Consider the following 15,000-nt stretch of genomic DNA (forward strand, 5'->3'; position numbering starts at 1 on the left):
GGCCAAGAAAAACTCTTTTCGTTAAGAAGAAAACTCGTTCGATTGTTTTATCAGTTGATAGGCCATCTGTATCGATGGTAATGCTTTATACCGTCTTTGGTTGGACCCATGCCCCCTTGCATACCGCAATCCTGCTGGCGAGCTGTCGCCCTGAAACAGAAATCTGATAGCGAGGCGCTCTTTCGAATTGAACACACGTCGCGGACAACATCCGATTTGTGATCGCAAAATGTGTACGTTGCGTACGCAATCAGAAGCGAAAGCAAGTTTAGCAACCGGCATCCCATGGTAGTATCGACATTGGCAGCTTCGGTTCTCTCGGTCTTGGCCAGCCATTACGTCATCGCGAAACTTAATCCAACACGGCAACTACCAACAGTAGCAGCAGCCATAGACGTCGCGCTCCGCCACCTTCTCCGTATGCGGCTGCTGCTGTTGCTGCTGGCATGCTGCTCAAGGTCAGTTCCAGCGATCGGCGCACGCAAGCAGGGGTTCGTGCTCTCGTGGCGCTTGCTGTTTAGTGAATTTAAGCGAGAGAAAATGAAAACTCCTCCAAAACATGGCCCGTGTACGAGTATCTTAGAACCGGTTAGGCATCGCTCATTCGCACAACCCTTACCTGCTGCCGGTTCTTTCCCGTTGTCCCTTTTCCATCGTTCTTCCATCTCGCTAACCTGTTCGCTTTGCAAATTGTTCAACAACATGATGGCTCGAGATCAGAGGCCGTTTTATGGAGGGATTCCCTCGGTGTGCGACGGTGTTTCCTGTTTAGCTGAGTGGCCACGTTACACGCCATCGTACTCTGGCATTAAACCACCTTAATGATCCTCAAATGAAACCACAATTCAACGTCGTACCGCGTACCCTTTACATTTCTGTGTTTGTTTTGGAGTGAAGTAAATAAGAAAAAGGTCTAGGGATAATTGCTAAAACAATAAAAAGATTCCGTGGAAGGAATCGCGTGAACTCGCGTATCACGAACGTTTACACAAACGCCCGTCTGACGCTGACTGTAGCAGTTGCTACTACCAGTCGCATTCAATATTCATATATTTAAAATTCAGCGACGTAAAAGTAGTTAAATGCAGAATCAATAGTTTCCTGCTTCCATCGCGGAAGTGTGCAACTTTAACAAACCCGCTCCGCTTCCCACAATCATGGTGATTAGCCGTGGTGTGCCTGTTGGTTGGTTGTTTAGCGAACACACAAACACATAGTACAAGTCCCAAATCACCGGGATAAATAATGAAAACTACGGCAATTATACTAGATGCTCCTGTCGATCGTAGCTAATTAACCTCGTGCCGGATCCTACGGTTCGATAGCACCGGTGTGTGTGCAGCTTATCCGGACAACATCTAGACACGGTACACCCTCGCGCACGAGAATCCAGATTGTGTGATAAAAGTATGACGTTGACTGTGCCGGTTAACAATATCTATTAAATTATCCCGGCAGTAACGGACCGTACGTAATGTTTGTCTTATCACGTGGTCGCTCGATATCGATTTTTTCCCCTCCTTTGAAACACCATCACGAGGGAAGAGCTCCGGCAAGGGAGAAGGAGCCCAGCTTAATGGTCATACAATTCATGAAACATGAAAAACGCCTTCCCCATAATCAGCTGCAACCATAGGCTACAACACGCAAACGGTGTACTGAAGGCTCACCGCGTCTTATCGCTCCAGCAGATAAGGGTGGCATTGGAAACAAAGACGATACCCTCTCGCCATCCGTGGACAAATCGATCCGTTTTGATTTTAATGTGTTATGAACCCCGACAGGAGGAGGTTTAAGAGGTCCATCTGCATTTGCATAGCAGGTGAAATGCACTTAAGACAAATGCTTTGTCGACTGCGTAGCACCTCCGTGGTGTTCCGAAGAAGACTTTGGAACACAGAACGTGTTACGTACGTAGCACGTAGCGCCACCACCGCCCCAAGCATTACTCACATGCTCTGACAAGGCAGTATGAGCTACGATGTGGTGTGAACTCCTCGTGTGAAGCACAAAGGAAATATCAAATGAAAAGATCAGTTGCTGTGGAGGCGTACGGTACTGACTCATCCTGCAGAGGAAGCTTCGCCTAGGACGTTATAGAGTTACTTCTGTTGAATTGCCGAGTCAGGCGTCAGTAAGCAAAAGTCAAAGTGTACTTCAAACATCCTAGAGCAAGTTCCTAGGCAAAACCCCTTAGTTCTCAGGTCAATGCCGGGCGTCGATCAGAGCGATCGTATTAAAACAGAACGTCAGCCATGTGCTACTCGTTAGGGAAATGGGACGGAATACGATTGAAATGTTAATAACTTCTCGCGTAAGTAACACCTTTGCGCACTCCCCGAGCGAGGAGTAATGATGCTTGCGTCAATGCACTATTGTGTTTGTCGAACGGACGGTTAAGCACCGAGGTTTCACAGGCTTGCACACGTCGGGCTGCAAACGCTGCTGCGGATGCGGGATCCGTGATGTACCCTTTTTTGCAAAAACAGTTTTCCCCGACCGGCGTTAGTCATTGCGGGGTGGGCCAGGGCGAACGAACCATGTCAAGGGTGTCTAGTAGGGCGTTTGTGGTTCACAGATTTCCTAATGGGCACTGCCTGTGGCCGGCCTTTCAGCAATCAGCGGGTGTAAGCTGTGCAAGGATAAACGGAGAAGCCCCTGTGCCAGTTGCTTGATCGCTTTCAAGAGCCTCTGAGGCAACAGAGAACCTCTAAAAAAACATCGCGTAAAATGATCAAAAAACATTTGGAGAAAAGGCAAAGACCTGGCCATAAACGTGGTCGTTCAGGTCGTTTGTCGTTCGGATAAAACGCAATCCGTGTAGTGCGCACCACTTCGCGGCTCGCGAACGAGGAGGGAGGAATGGGCTTTGGTTAATTAGAGGAGCGCAACGTGTGTGACAGCAGCAGCAGCAGCAGCAACAGCAGCAGCAGCAGGCCGCACACAAACCGGTCCGTCCGTGATGGATGATTAAAAGGTACGTATGGTCATCGTGCGTTAGCTTCTGACCCAAGACACGTGCACGTCTGGATGGACCAGTCCAGTCCGGTCCAGTCTATCCAGTGCTGAACCATTTCTGGATTGCTTCTTGGATAGCAATCACGGATCACGTGTACGGCTATGGTCGAGTACGCTAAGGTCAAGCGGATGTTTGTTTCGATAGCACCCGATTGCTGGAACTACATGTCGCAGGGATAAGGCAAAAAACCTTGAGCCGCGAGAGAAAGAGAGAGAGTTAAGATTCCTGACAAAAGGCTCCAAGTAAGGAGCGCTATGTCCAGTGTTCATGGCTCACAGGGTCAAAGTATGATCGACTCTTCCAGCGCAGGTGAAGATTTTTTCATCTTTATTTCCCCTTCACGTGGTTCTGACCTTTACAGAATCCATTATAAATTAACTTTCAGACCATTTTAAATACCACTACAACTCGGTTGAACTTGAGCATGCCCATGAAGAGAGTGTTTTCCTTTTATATTAAACTCTCACAATCATTGAAAGCTGTTCCGTATCCGAGTGCAACGATAAATGGCTTGCTATGATACGCTCACCGCATCAGGCTGTCTGTCGCTCATGCGATACTCGATGCAGACGGTTGCAAAAAACCGCAACAAGCAAAACTCGCTGACGATGCAAAGTAGTACAAAAAAAGCGCCCTTCCCCTTGTTGATGGACAAAAACCAACACAAAGGCCAAGTCGTGGCCGGCACATCTGGACGCAATACAAAAAGAGAGGAAAACAGGCGTACTAGTTGTATATTCCGAGCCTCTCTATTGGATACGGGCATAATCGAACAGGTCGAATGCTAATCGCCGGAACTGGATCAGAAGAGGAGGATAAAGCAAAGCGAACCCCACTTGTGGTAGCCACCATCACCACAAAGAACGAGGGAAGAAAGCTGCGGGAAGTAAGCTTAAGGTGCGTGCGTGTTTACTTACTGTTGCGACGTCCTTCCTTGACCCGGTAGGTAAGATTGTGGAAGGCCAGATCGACGGGTGGCCGGGTCGGCAGATGGGACAGCGTCTTCGGCTGCGACGGGACGATCTGCACCCGGACGGCGCCATTTTTCCTGTTATTATCATCGAGCAGATTGTGAGTGACGCTGCAACTGCCGCTCGCGGCCATCATATCGATCGCTTCCGCCATGCTTTCGCCACACTTGCAGGTTCGGTACGGTTCGTTCGTTCGTTTTTCCTTTTCACGCGTTTTCGCGCTAGAGACTATGCCAACCCAGCCCAAGCCTAGCAACACTTCTCTTGGTAATAAAACGCACAAAGTGTGCACAGTAGGCGCACTTCCACTAAACTATCATTCGCAAAAAAAAAACAACACCCAACTAACTGTCACGATGACACGTATGACGCACGCACCGCCCTTTTTCTTGCGGTTGATGATTATGCGAGAATGATGGTGCGGCGGACGATGGCGTTGTTTTGTTTATGTTTACGACGATCACGATCGCACTCACCAGTTGCTAGCAACGAGAGACAGAAAAGTGGACCCCCAACGAGCTGGTAGATGCAATTGCGCGTCGCGGTTTGCAAACTTTCATCTAACTGGCCCCTGCGCGGCGTATAGATGCACTTTCGCTTTAACCTATTCGGTGTTCCTTCGCTCAGACGGAAGCGGCCGCTGCTGCTGTGGTGTGGCTAACCCGGAAATCGCGCTCGCCCGTCACTTGGGTTACTTGCGCAACGACACCGAGCACCGAGGAGAGATCGAGTAACCCTCACTTCCGGTTCGATAGCGATATCCTCCAGCACTCACGGTCTGGTACTGCCTCTAGCGCGCGCACACACACACACAGCACACCTTGCACAAACGCTGGGCCCGTAACTTCCGTATTCTAATGCGCGGCTTCTGGCGCAACTAGCTCACGCGCAGCCCGAACACGCACGCGGTCACCGTGTGTTGTGTTATGTGTGATGATAGTCCTTTATCGCCTCGTGTACACCCCTTTCTTGTTCTGGTTTCTGGTAACACACAGAGCACGGCCACGACGGCGACGACGACAACGACGACGAGATCTGTGCTCCGCGGCGCTCCAACAATAATTGCTGGTGGAGGCGCCTTGACGGATGCGTTCGACTCGCGCGGCCGCTCGTTGTTGCGGACCGACCGGCGGTACTGTGTGCGTGCGTACATGTAAAACCAATAAACAGGGAGGGAGGTGCGTGCTCGGCACAGGGCGGCCCAACACGAACACAAGCACCAGCCAAATGTGTGCGTTGTCACGGACACGCGCCTCGGGCGCTCGCTTCTTTGTTCACCGCGAGCGCTATCCAAGCGAGCCGCGAGATATAGCTGGGCGGCCAGCTGGTCACCCCTTTTTTGCTGCTGTTCCGTCGGGGAGCAACGGGGCGGAAGCAGGGAGGGGCTCTTGTTTTGTGTTTGCATGCAACGCTCGCCCGGACTTGCAGGCAAACCGTTGCATGTGCAACAAGTGCATCGCATGCACTGCATGCAACTCCCCAGGCCAGTGCGACCGCGAGAACGTTCTCGCTGCAGTTCTTCGACTTTTATGTTCCCTTTTTTCCCTTGACATGTGTAACAGAAGTTGGCATAATGTGTGTGTGTGTGCGTGAGATAAGCAGTAAGATAAGCGGGGGCCACACACTCGAAGGGGGGAATTCCTTTTAAAGGTGAATTAAATCATAAAGTGAGCTCCAGTAAAGAGCCATACTTGCAAATGACTTCCCAAATAGCAAATGTCATGCTGCGAGAAATCGCGTTTCGGTCTGGTGCAAAAACCAAAAACAGATAAAAACGAACCCTCCATTTGTAATTCCTCGTGAAGTGTGCCTCGTCAGGTTGGCAAATTGAGTGCCACTCTGGAAGCGACAAGCGGAATACACGTTGGACCGCGCCGCGATGGATGAATCATGCTGCCTGATTGGAGCTGGAATGCTCAAATATTGGCTCTTCTACGGCTTCTACGGTGGATTGGTCGACTCGGTCGAACCAACAGTAAACACCGTCTGGAGTGTTGACCGTTTGTCTGTTCAATCGATTTCCAAAAGAACAAAAAAAAGAGCGAACTTTGTTTCATCGAGATTGTTCTTGGCGTGGTTTAAATTAAATGAGAGGATGTGCAAAATCCAATCTAATCTAGAGACACATCCAATCGATTTATCAGGCATGACGTAATCTCTCCCACAGCGGACACTGTACACAACAGGAACGGCCACAATCTGATCGTGACTACTGCATTGCACCGAGAGTGCATCGAAGCCGTCTCCTTCACTTCGTCTTATCAATTGCCAATCCCTTCCTCTAGCTTACTTCCATTCAACTGCACACTGCCGTCTCGACAACAGCCCGAACGGACTTTGGAGTGCGAATGGACTTTACACTGATAAGCGGTGCGGTCGCGTCGGTGGTTAACGTCGAACACTCGAACAGCCGTCTTCGTTGTCGACGAAATCAATTCCCTCGCTGGGAAGGTGTTTCGTTGATTTGTGAAGAACGACGCACGAATAACATCGAGCGAATCAACGTCACCCCCTTCCCGTAAATGGTATTCGATTGGCATTATTTGAGGGGGGATTTGTTGTTTTTGTGCCACGTTAAATACACGACGGTCAAGATTAGCCATTGGCCGGACGAGGGCGAAGAAGGTAGCAGCAGTAGCACCTCTCGTTCACGCGGAACAACCTTGAAAAGACCGCGTTATCTGGCGTCCGAAGCGATGCGTAGCTAAAATATGTATGCTCGGAAAACAAGCGAGAAGGCAATACGCACGAGTCGTCGATCAGACAGATCAGACAGCAGAAAGATTGAAGGATAATGGAAAGCTTCAACAAACTGGTCTCTCTGAGGATCGAGTTTGCAGAGAGGATGGTGTCTGAAATCCGGATGTGTTTATAACAATCGTGAGATACGGAGTGGAACGGGTGAGTCAGCTAGCCCTTCTTGGAAGCCCACGTGCTACGCGCTGAAGGTAATTTACAATCTCAAATCTAAAACTGTCGCGATAGCAAATCGACGGAATTAACCTTGAAGCAATACAAATACCGAGGCACCCAGGTATTTCGAGATAACATTTTCCAATTTTTGAACTACCCTTACACACTGCCGGACCTCCTATCTGGTGCGTCTGGTGCTCCCCGCCGAAAAATCTATGACGTAGAAACGCAAAGCGAATGACCTTTGCGCGGACCTGATAACGCCGGCCACTGGACACTGGCTTTTGGGTTCCGCGGCCAGCTGCTGATGATCGCGCAGCAGCGCGCTGAAGGTCTCCTCCACGGTGAGCTAATGGCAAGAACTAATAAATTAGCAGATCAAACAGGCAGATGACCTAGGTGGATGTCAAAACACGAGTCCGAGTAGCACCCCGTTGAGCCGGTCTAGTTCATCTCACTTGAACCTGAAGCCCGCTCAACGGTGGATCAATATTCAAATCAGCACACACTGCGCGACGGAATTGACGTCATCGGACTCGCGACCAGCACAAAGCTCGTTGTTTGAAGAGTCTGTTGCCATCACACTGGTGCACCCTACGCTATCAGTCTACCGAAAAGGGCCAGCGGCTAAAATGCGGCCATCGCTAAACCGCTCCACTCAAGTGTTGTTGCCCTTTGCCTAGCGTTGGTGATTGCGATGCGCAGCTAGAGCAGCACTCTTATCAATCAAGTCTAGTGAGTGCGGGTGCGCGCGTTACAAGTGAAGCGCTGAAAAGTACGCTGACAAGAAGCTGCCTTTGGTGGCCAGAAACGGGTTAACTGGTTAGCATTTCAAACGAACACGATTTCCTTCAAAGCCTCAGTCCCCACTAGAACGTTCACTACTTCCGGGAGTAATGTACAGCTACTACCCCTGCTAGTACTGCATCAAGATGTAGCTTGACCACTTCATAGTGTGCACCCTGCAACCAGTAGCGAGTGCCAGTGCCCTTGTTGTTATTTTTATGACCTAGATCATGGAAGGCATCGGAGTGTTCTATGCCGCGCTGGTCTCTACTGCTGCAGCAGAGGCTGTAGCATGGTCCGGAGGAAATGATTCTCGATTCTGTTGTGCAAATGTTGCCTCATTAACGCATCGTTCCGCGCCGATCGATAATCACATAATTCATTCTTTTAAGTGGCTCTCTCATCTGTGGATTCCGCGTTATCCACTCCTCGCGATTAGCCGCACCATTTCAAAATCTCTCCATTCGGCGAGCCCAAAAGACATCTAGGAGCGCTAGGAGAAGTGAGTAGCAGCATCACGGTTATGAAACTGCGCCGTCAAAACCCAAGGGTAACGATCACTCACCTCTACCTCTACAACGAGGAACCCGTTTACACGAGCAGACCCGCGGGCCAGATTAGGTCGCCACTTTTCGCAAGTTTAGCCGCTAGCGCCTCTCTCTCACCGTGCCCAGCGGGGGACGCGGCGGAAAGGAGAAGGTTTAGAGGTAGGTTAGAAGATGCCAAGTTTAAGTTTACACCGCCAGAACCCGCTCTGCGCACTGGAGACAACCCATTGGCGTGCGATCGATGTTGTAACATTTACTGGCATGCATCTTACTGCTGCTGCTGCTGCTGTTGCACGCTAGCTGTAGTTTGGAATGAGCGAATGAGAGGCTTCTGAAAGATGGGGCATGCGGGGAGAGGTGGGCTATGGAGACTGCGGGGATCACGGTTTCTAACGAGTTTCGACCGCACACGGTCAAATTCGCGTTCGCGAAAGCATTGCAGGGGTTGAGCCCGTCCGACCGACCGACCGACCGACTGGTTGTGGTGTGGCCAGGTGGTAGCAAGTGGTGGAGTACTGCCTATAAGTGGTATTTTGAAGGCCGTCCAGTATAACCACCGATGCGCGGTCTGCGCTTCGAAGTAATGCAGGGGGAGGAGGCCCGGGGCCGGCCTGGGCTAGACGCCGAACGCCAAACAGAACCGCACCGATCGTGCACCGATGGCGGGCAGGTTGTTTAGACTTTAGCGGCACTTTAGCTCCAGCTAGCCGGTTCGATAGACCGAAGCGAAACGATTGCAGAATTCACCAGTGATAGAACCTCTCTAGCCTACTTCGGAGCAAGCATTCGGCTTGTTCTCACGAGGCCAAGCCTCTATGGCCATCGCACATTACGCAGCGCATACTCATTAACGATGGCGGTGACTCCATCATTGCACAACGTCAACGGAACCTTGGTTGTCGACAACTTCCGCTGGGAGAGGGGCTCAAGTCAACATCAGCTTGTCCACTATTCGGACAGTCGTTGACAGTAATCCCCCCGAGTCAGGGAGGCCTATTTGAAAATAACATCTAAACTGTTATTCCGGAAAGGGTGGTGGACCTCTACTACCGTCTGTAGAACTCCGGAGCATCGACAATACTTCCTTTCTACATCGCTGCTCACTCGAGATGGGTGGCCAAGCGGGTGTGCAACCGTTGCTCCCTCACAATGGCCAAATAGGTACACACGGCTAGTGTGCGCAAGGCGAGCGACGACCGACACCACCACTACGCACTAATTGATACTTCGTTCCGTTACGAGTTGCATTAGATGTTGCATTGCATGAGTTTACGCATTCGGTGTGAAACGACCGAATGATCGAGAATGTTCTTCATGATTTCGAACCATCAACCGTGGCGTCCATTAATTATGTTTCGCAAATGGAAACACGCATACCAGCGTCATGATGGTCAATGATGACCATCGCAGAGTAGTCGCACTTTCGAGTGGCCGATTAAAACCGCCATTGTTAGCGGAGAGCTAGCCATCAAAACATCAAACATGGAAGTGATGAGTTGCTCATGATCCCCATGCGACGCATCACACACACGCAACGTGATCATGCAGGCTGCGACTAGATCGATAACACTGCCGATTGGCCAGAGGTCAGCTGACAAAGCGGAATACGATTAGCAAGCTTGGGATTGCCACTAATGCCCCTGTATACCGAGCGCGCACGCGATGCCAGCCACTCGAAGTTCAATGGCTGATAGAGGAAGGCGGAGGTGAACCTCTCCAGTGTCCTAGCGAACCGGTTGCTACGAATTGCGTCTTCGAAAGCAAAAGAATTCGCTGTCGCTGGCCGAGCCTCTCGAGGCCAACAACACCGGGCCCTTCCCATAAGTAGGTCACGCTCACCGTGATGCAGCACCCTTGAATTCCCTTTAGTCCTTGATATACTTTCTGAAATTCCGTTCGAAACATGCCACTTGCAATCGCGTATTGATTGATTACTACCGCAAACATGACCTTTTTTGTGCGGCATTGCGTTTTATCGTGAGGTCGAACGAGTAAACAACAAAGAAGTCAACAATCCTCTAGTGTGATGCCTAACGTGGTGGTACAGATGGAAAAGCGAGGAAAAACGAACGAACTGTTCCATGTGGTTGTGTCGCCTGCATAGTGACGTAATGCTGGCTCGATGAAGCCCTCAGCAGCACCGGGGACACTTACATATTGTTCTTGAGCACGTATTCCTTATCCATGGTGTTCGGAGGGAGGGGGGGAGGACGACTCTCCGATGATAAAAACCACAATCTACTACACTGCACTCCACAGGCGGCGTTTTGCTTTTCTCAATGTTTTTGTCGGATCACAAACACGTTACACGTTCCACAAAACCACAAACTGATATTCTTATTTTAGCTCCATCCACATGAGCGGCAATTGAATGAATGGGTCACAGCGCGGCTCCAACGTTGAGATGGCGTGCGATGGATGTAGGACTTTCACCCTTTCGCCACGCCGTTACAACCGCACTGAAAAGACGATCCTCTCGAGTGAGGTAGCCGTTGGAGAATGAAAAAGCTATTGCCAAGATGGGGTGGAGCACGGTACAGCAGCAGCAGCTACGGCAGCACCTTTACCAACTCGACGATCGTCTCGATGGCCACTCGAGTTTCCGATTGGGGATGGACAGAGCGACGAAGCAAAAAAAAAAACACCATGTGCCAAGCATAAACGAGAGCGATAAAGACAGAGAGATAGAGACAGAGTGTGAGCGAGTGGCGATGTAAAAATCAAATGGCAAACGACCATTAGACCGAACGGCGGACAGAGTGTGCTCGATCACGAACCCACGGTCCCAGCTGTAGCAGCGATAGCCGGTGGAGGTCGTCGAATCGGATGCTTGGCTATTGCCGGTACGGCGGTGCAGGTAGTGGTGGGGGTCTGTGGGTGTTTCTTTCCGATTTTTCATTCCACAGTGAGTCTCGCACAACAGCGACTGTTCCTTCGTGGTATAGCCACGCAACATGATCGTGATAGTTCGCAGGGATAGGTGATCACGAGTCTTTATTTAAATTCAAATATCCCACGTGGCACCAACTGATGAAAATGGAGACGCACTGTTCCTCTCGGCGGCCATGTGGCGGAACGGTTGTGATCGTGGTAGTGGTGATCGCGATCGTGGCGTTGAACATAAATGAAAAGGAAAAAGACGAAAATCACGGAAAGGAAGAAACACGCCGTTAGCTCATCCTCTACACGAACGAATGGGTTGAGCCAAGGCAAGAAACTTCGAACAAACTCGCCCCAAACAGGGTGGAGAGGATTTTGTTTACATCGAAAAGAATGCGTATATCTGGGTTGTTGGCGGGTTTATCGAGAGAAGTTTTTGCTTCTCTTTTGTATTTTCGTCGATTTCATCGTAAGAAACATGTGAAACGGATTTGCAAAAATATGAAAATGATTAATCAATATTGCTGTGGTCAAGCTGGTTGTGAAATAGGTTTGAACTTTGTTTAAACTGATGAGACTTGTGGCATTGAGCAATCAACTCACAATGTCTTATCATTAAACAGTGCTGGATGGCTACCGACCTTACTCCGACTTGATGCCGTCATGCATTTCTATTGCTTAACTGCAGACGCTGCTTAAATGGCCCAGCCATACGAATAGCGACTGTGCAGCGCGCGGAAATCATCCAGCAGCATGTTGGCCCCGTTGAACGGGGCCATTGGCAAGGGTATCGCGAGCTTCGGTTTGTGTTCCTTCCTGATGTGCAGCTGAGTGGCAGGGTTATCTGGCAGCGGTGGTTGAAACGTCGTCGACCCTTCAGCCACAACCGGAGCCAGTGGGTTGTCGCCAAACACGGCGATGTACTCTGGCGATCGGACGATCTTCAAAACTTGAAACAAGGCCACCACACACGCCCACAGGTAAAACAGAAGCACTGCAATGATACACTCTAAAATGTATGACATTCCAGAGTGGCTAGATTCTAATGCTTGTGTACTTACGCAACGAGAAGCCACCGGATATCGTAAATGCTATCAGGTAGCCTACATTTATCGATTTTTTAATCACTATCATTCCAATGACGTGTGTAAGGGTAAGCGTGATCAGGCGTACCAGTTCAACCACGATGAAGGGAACTAGTAGATAACGTTTCATCTGCAAAAAGGCCGAGGGAAACGTTAATCGAGAAACGGAATAGTGATGATACGGTATACATACGTAAAATGCTCCTGCCATCATTGCTGCACAGCAGGGCAGATACAACCCCATGGTGCTCATTATGATCACGTACGACAAATCTGGCTTCGTTTTGAACATTCGAATAAACCAAAGGAAGATGGCATGTGGATTGTAGAGCTGCATACTAGCTTCGTACTGAAGAGCTTCCATCCGCAAGAACGAACCACTGCCCAATGCCGTTAGTAGAATCATGGTGATGAGTGTTTCCAGCTGTTTCGGATGAAGTCCTATTACACACCAAACGACGGAATCTCTTCTGTTCTTTGCTTACAATACAGCATCCTCCAACAATGATTGCACCTAGCCGGACCGTGAGCCGGAAACAGAACATTGTCATCAGAGGCATGTTGCCACCGGATGCGCTGGGGACATACTAAGCACCAAAATCACAGTTGCCGCCGAGACACGATTAGCGTGTTGGCTGGCAATTAGGAAACGGTGGTAGTCTATGGTTTGGTAATTAGTACGTAAACGGTTTTTCATGTTTGATTGATTGATAGGATAATGGAGCGATGGACCTGTGGCTGTGCCATGTACGGTTCAAGGCGCAGACAGGACACGATAGCTTCGTCTTGATTTAAAATATATCTATATTTGGAATATTTTAATCAAAATTACACCGATTAGCATCCACGATGGCAGCATCGCTACAGCTGCTTATTGGAAAATAATTTAAATAATTCATCTTATACATTGATTCCATCCACGAGGAAAAGGATAGAACGATAGATTCCTGCTTATCTACTATCACACTAGCAAACATACAGGATGTCTTCATTGACCCGCATCCGGCAAGGATATATCATCCACATTTATTTTTGTACACATTAACTTGGTTTGCAACCCTGCAATGTTGCTATGATATTCGTTATCGAGGAAATAGGTGCACGTATAGGCTCGTATTGACTCAATTTCAAAGCAACCCCACTCTCATCACCACAGGTCAATTGTGATAGCATACCTTCGCTAGCTGCAGTGAACTGAACGTGCATTAGCTTAATAACAGAACAGTATAACAAACGCAATGAAAATTGTGACTAACCCATAAACCTAGATCAACTATAGCCCAGCTGCCTACAGTTTTATACAGCCACTTCAATGTAGAGACAAGTAAACCCTCCCGATTGCACAACGTGCGCGCTCAGATCGGGCCAGGGTTTACTTTGATTTTCATTTCTTCAGCAAAGCCAGTCCCAGGCCCAAAATACCCCCGACAACGAGGGCAGCTCCCGTGGCTTTGGCGACTCCTTTGATTCCCTCGATTTCCATACGCTTCTTTACCATCTGCTCCAGTGCGATCACCTGCTGATTGTTGGGTTCAATCTCCAGGAAGGCCTGAGCGTGCTTCAACGACTCCGAATACTCCTGCAATCTGGCGTGTCCGATAGCTAGATAGTACAGATAATCCCGCCGTCCTTCGGGATGCTTTGCGAACAGATCCTCCAGCAACGATATTCCCTGATGAAAGAGGTATGAAATTGAAATTATTCATGGATCCTTCCGCGCTTTGCTGGCAAACTTACCCGTTTCATATCGCTTTTAAACTCACTCCGAACCATGCACCAGGCATATTCGAATTGCGTTGTAGTCGAAACCGGCCCCAGCTTCAGCTCTGCGTTGTACTTTTTCTCGAATTTCTGTAACAATTCGTGGTAACACTGAATCATGATTTATTCCCGTGACTCAGATCGTGACGCAGGCAAAGAACGCTCCAGAAACCCCGTCACGCAATCAAGAAAACTCACCTCCAGCTCATCGCCCATCACGTTATCGTTCAAGATTTCCTCCATCCTGCGAGATTTTCACTGGAACTAAACTGCGAATCGTTTCTGGTGCTCGGGTTTAATAAATTCGTGAAAGTATTCCCAGTTTTCGTGAAAAATTCGAGAATTTTTTTTCTGAACTCAATTCAAAACAACAATTTCCCGCTGGAGTGAAAGACAAACGGTATAAACGATATTTTGAACTGTTATCGTTTTTATCGATTAGCTACTTTTATCGATTTATTTTTTGTGATTCGCAATTTGAATTTGAACCAACGGAGTGCATTAAAATTTAGAAACTGTTCCCGCCTAGCTTTTTCAAGGTGCTTGTATCAGTTTTATCCTTAGGATGTGCCATTGTAACAAGCCAAAATACGATCACCGATCGGCGCTTGTTGGATGAATATTGCGATGTACGTGCACGTGGAGAAAATGATCTGCAAAAAAAGAAATCCTTGTTACCATCAAATCACTCCAATTTTTGGCTGGCCCTGATTTCTTACTGCTAATAATGGCTTGTAGTTCATCGTAATACAATCCGCTGCGGTTATTTTTATACGTTCCAGACTCGTCTGTCGCATAAAACTCTCTACCTGAAACAGCCAAAATATAATTCTTCACAAAAAGTCGAATGAACCGACGCGTGCACCAACCGTACCATGACGAAATTACAGTTGTCTCTTAACTGCTGTCTGAGATCAATTTTATGGAGATAATTGCCGAATTCCTTGCTCGCTATCATCGTTTTACTGTCGACATGGTAGATAGCAGTCAAGAACAGTACCCTGACCAGCAGCTGACTTCCGATCTCTGAAGGAAAA

General features: G+C 48.9%; 3 protein-coding genes across 5 annotated transcripts in view; all 3 read right to left on the reverse strand.

Moving 5' to 3' along the window:
* LOC125951537 (ATP-binding cassette sub-family G member 4) overlaps nt 1–10,886 on the reverse strand; it is a 14,705-nt gene extending 3,819 nt beyond the window's left edge. Inside the window, exons 1-2 of one of the 2 annotated variants that reach the window (XM_049680457.1) lie at nt 10,392–10,886; nt 3,937–4,067 (exon numbers count right to left, since the gene is read on the reverse strand). In XM_049680457.1, the coding sequence (XP_049536414.1) occupies nt 3,937–4,067; nt 10,392–10,423 (163 nt within the window). In that variant the 5' untranslated portion in view covers nt 10,424–10,886. Of the gene's footprint in view, nt 1–3,936; nt 5,067–10,391 lie in introns of those variants that run through there. The other variant, XM_049680456.1, reaches the window with a different exon arrangement.
* Nucleotides 10,887–11,812: 926 nt separating this feature from the next.
* Nucleotides 11,813–12,790, reverse strand: LOC125959600 (uncharacterized). The gene is made up of 3 exons (XM_049692426.1): nt 12,396–12,790; nt 12,179–12,332; nt 11,813–12,042 (listed from the first exon to the last, which is right to left on the reverse strand). Exons 1-3 carry the CDS (start codon nt 12,606–12,608, stop codon nt 11,813–11,815), a joined length of 597 nt encoding a protein of 198 aa, XP_049548383.1. The 5' UTR covers nt 12,609–12,790.
* Nucleotides 12,791–12,982: 192 nt separating this feature from the next.
* LOC125951569 (mitochondrial fission 1 protein) lies at nt 12,983–14,339 on the reverse strand. Of its 2 annotated transcripts, none has more exons than XM_049680496.1 (3): nt 14,162–14,339; nt 13,940–14,053; nt 12,983–13,874 (listed from the first exon to the last, which is right to left on the reverse strand). In XM_049680496.1, exons 1-3 carry the CDS (start codon nt 14,204–14,206, stop codon nt 13,587–13,589), a joined length of 447 nt encoding a protein of 148 aa, XP_049536453.1. In that variant the 5' UTR covers nt 14,207–14,339; the 3' UTR covers nt 12,983–13,586. The 2 variants fall into 2 exon arrangements, with proteins under 2 accessions (XP_049536453.1, XP_049536452.1); XM_049680495.1 differs by having other exon boundaries at nt 13,940–14,074.
* Between the last annotated feature and the right edge of the window lie 661 nt (nt 14,340–15,000).

This window comes from Anopheles darlingi, chromosome 2, assembly GCF_943734745.1.
Source record: "Anopheles darlingi chromosome 2, idAnoDarlMG_H_01, whole genome shotgun sequence".
NCBI classification, from domain to species: domain Eukaryota; kingdom Metazoa; phylum Arthropoda; class Insecta; order Diptera; family Culicidae; genus Anopheles; species Anopheles darlingi.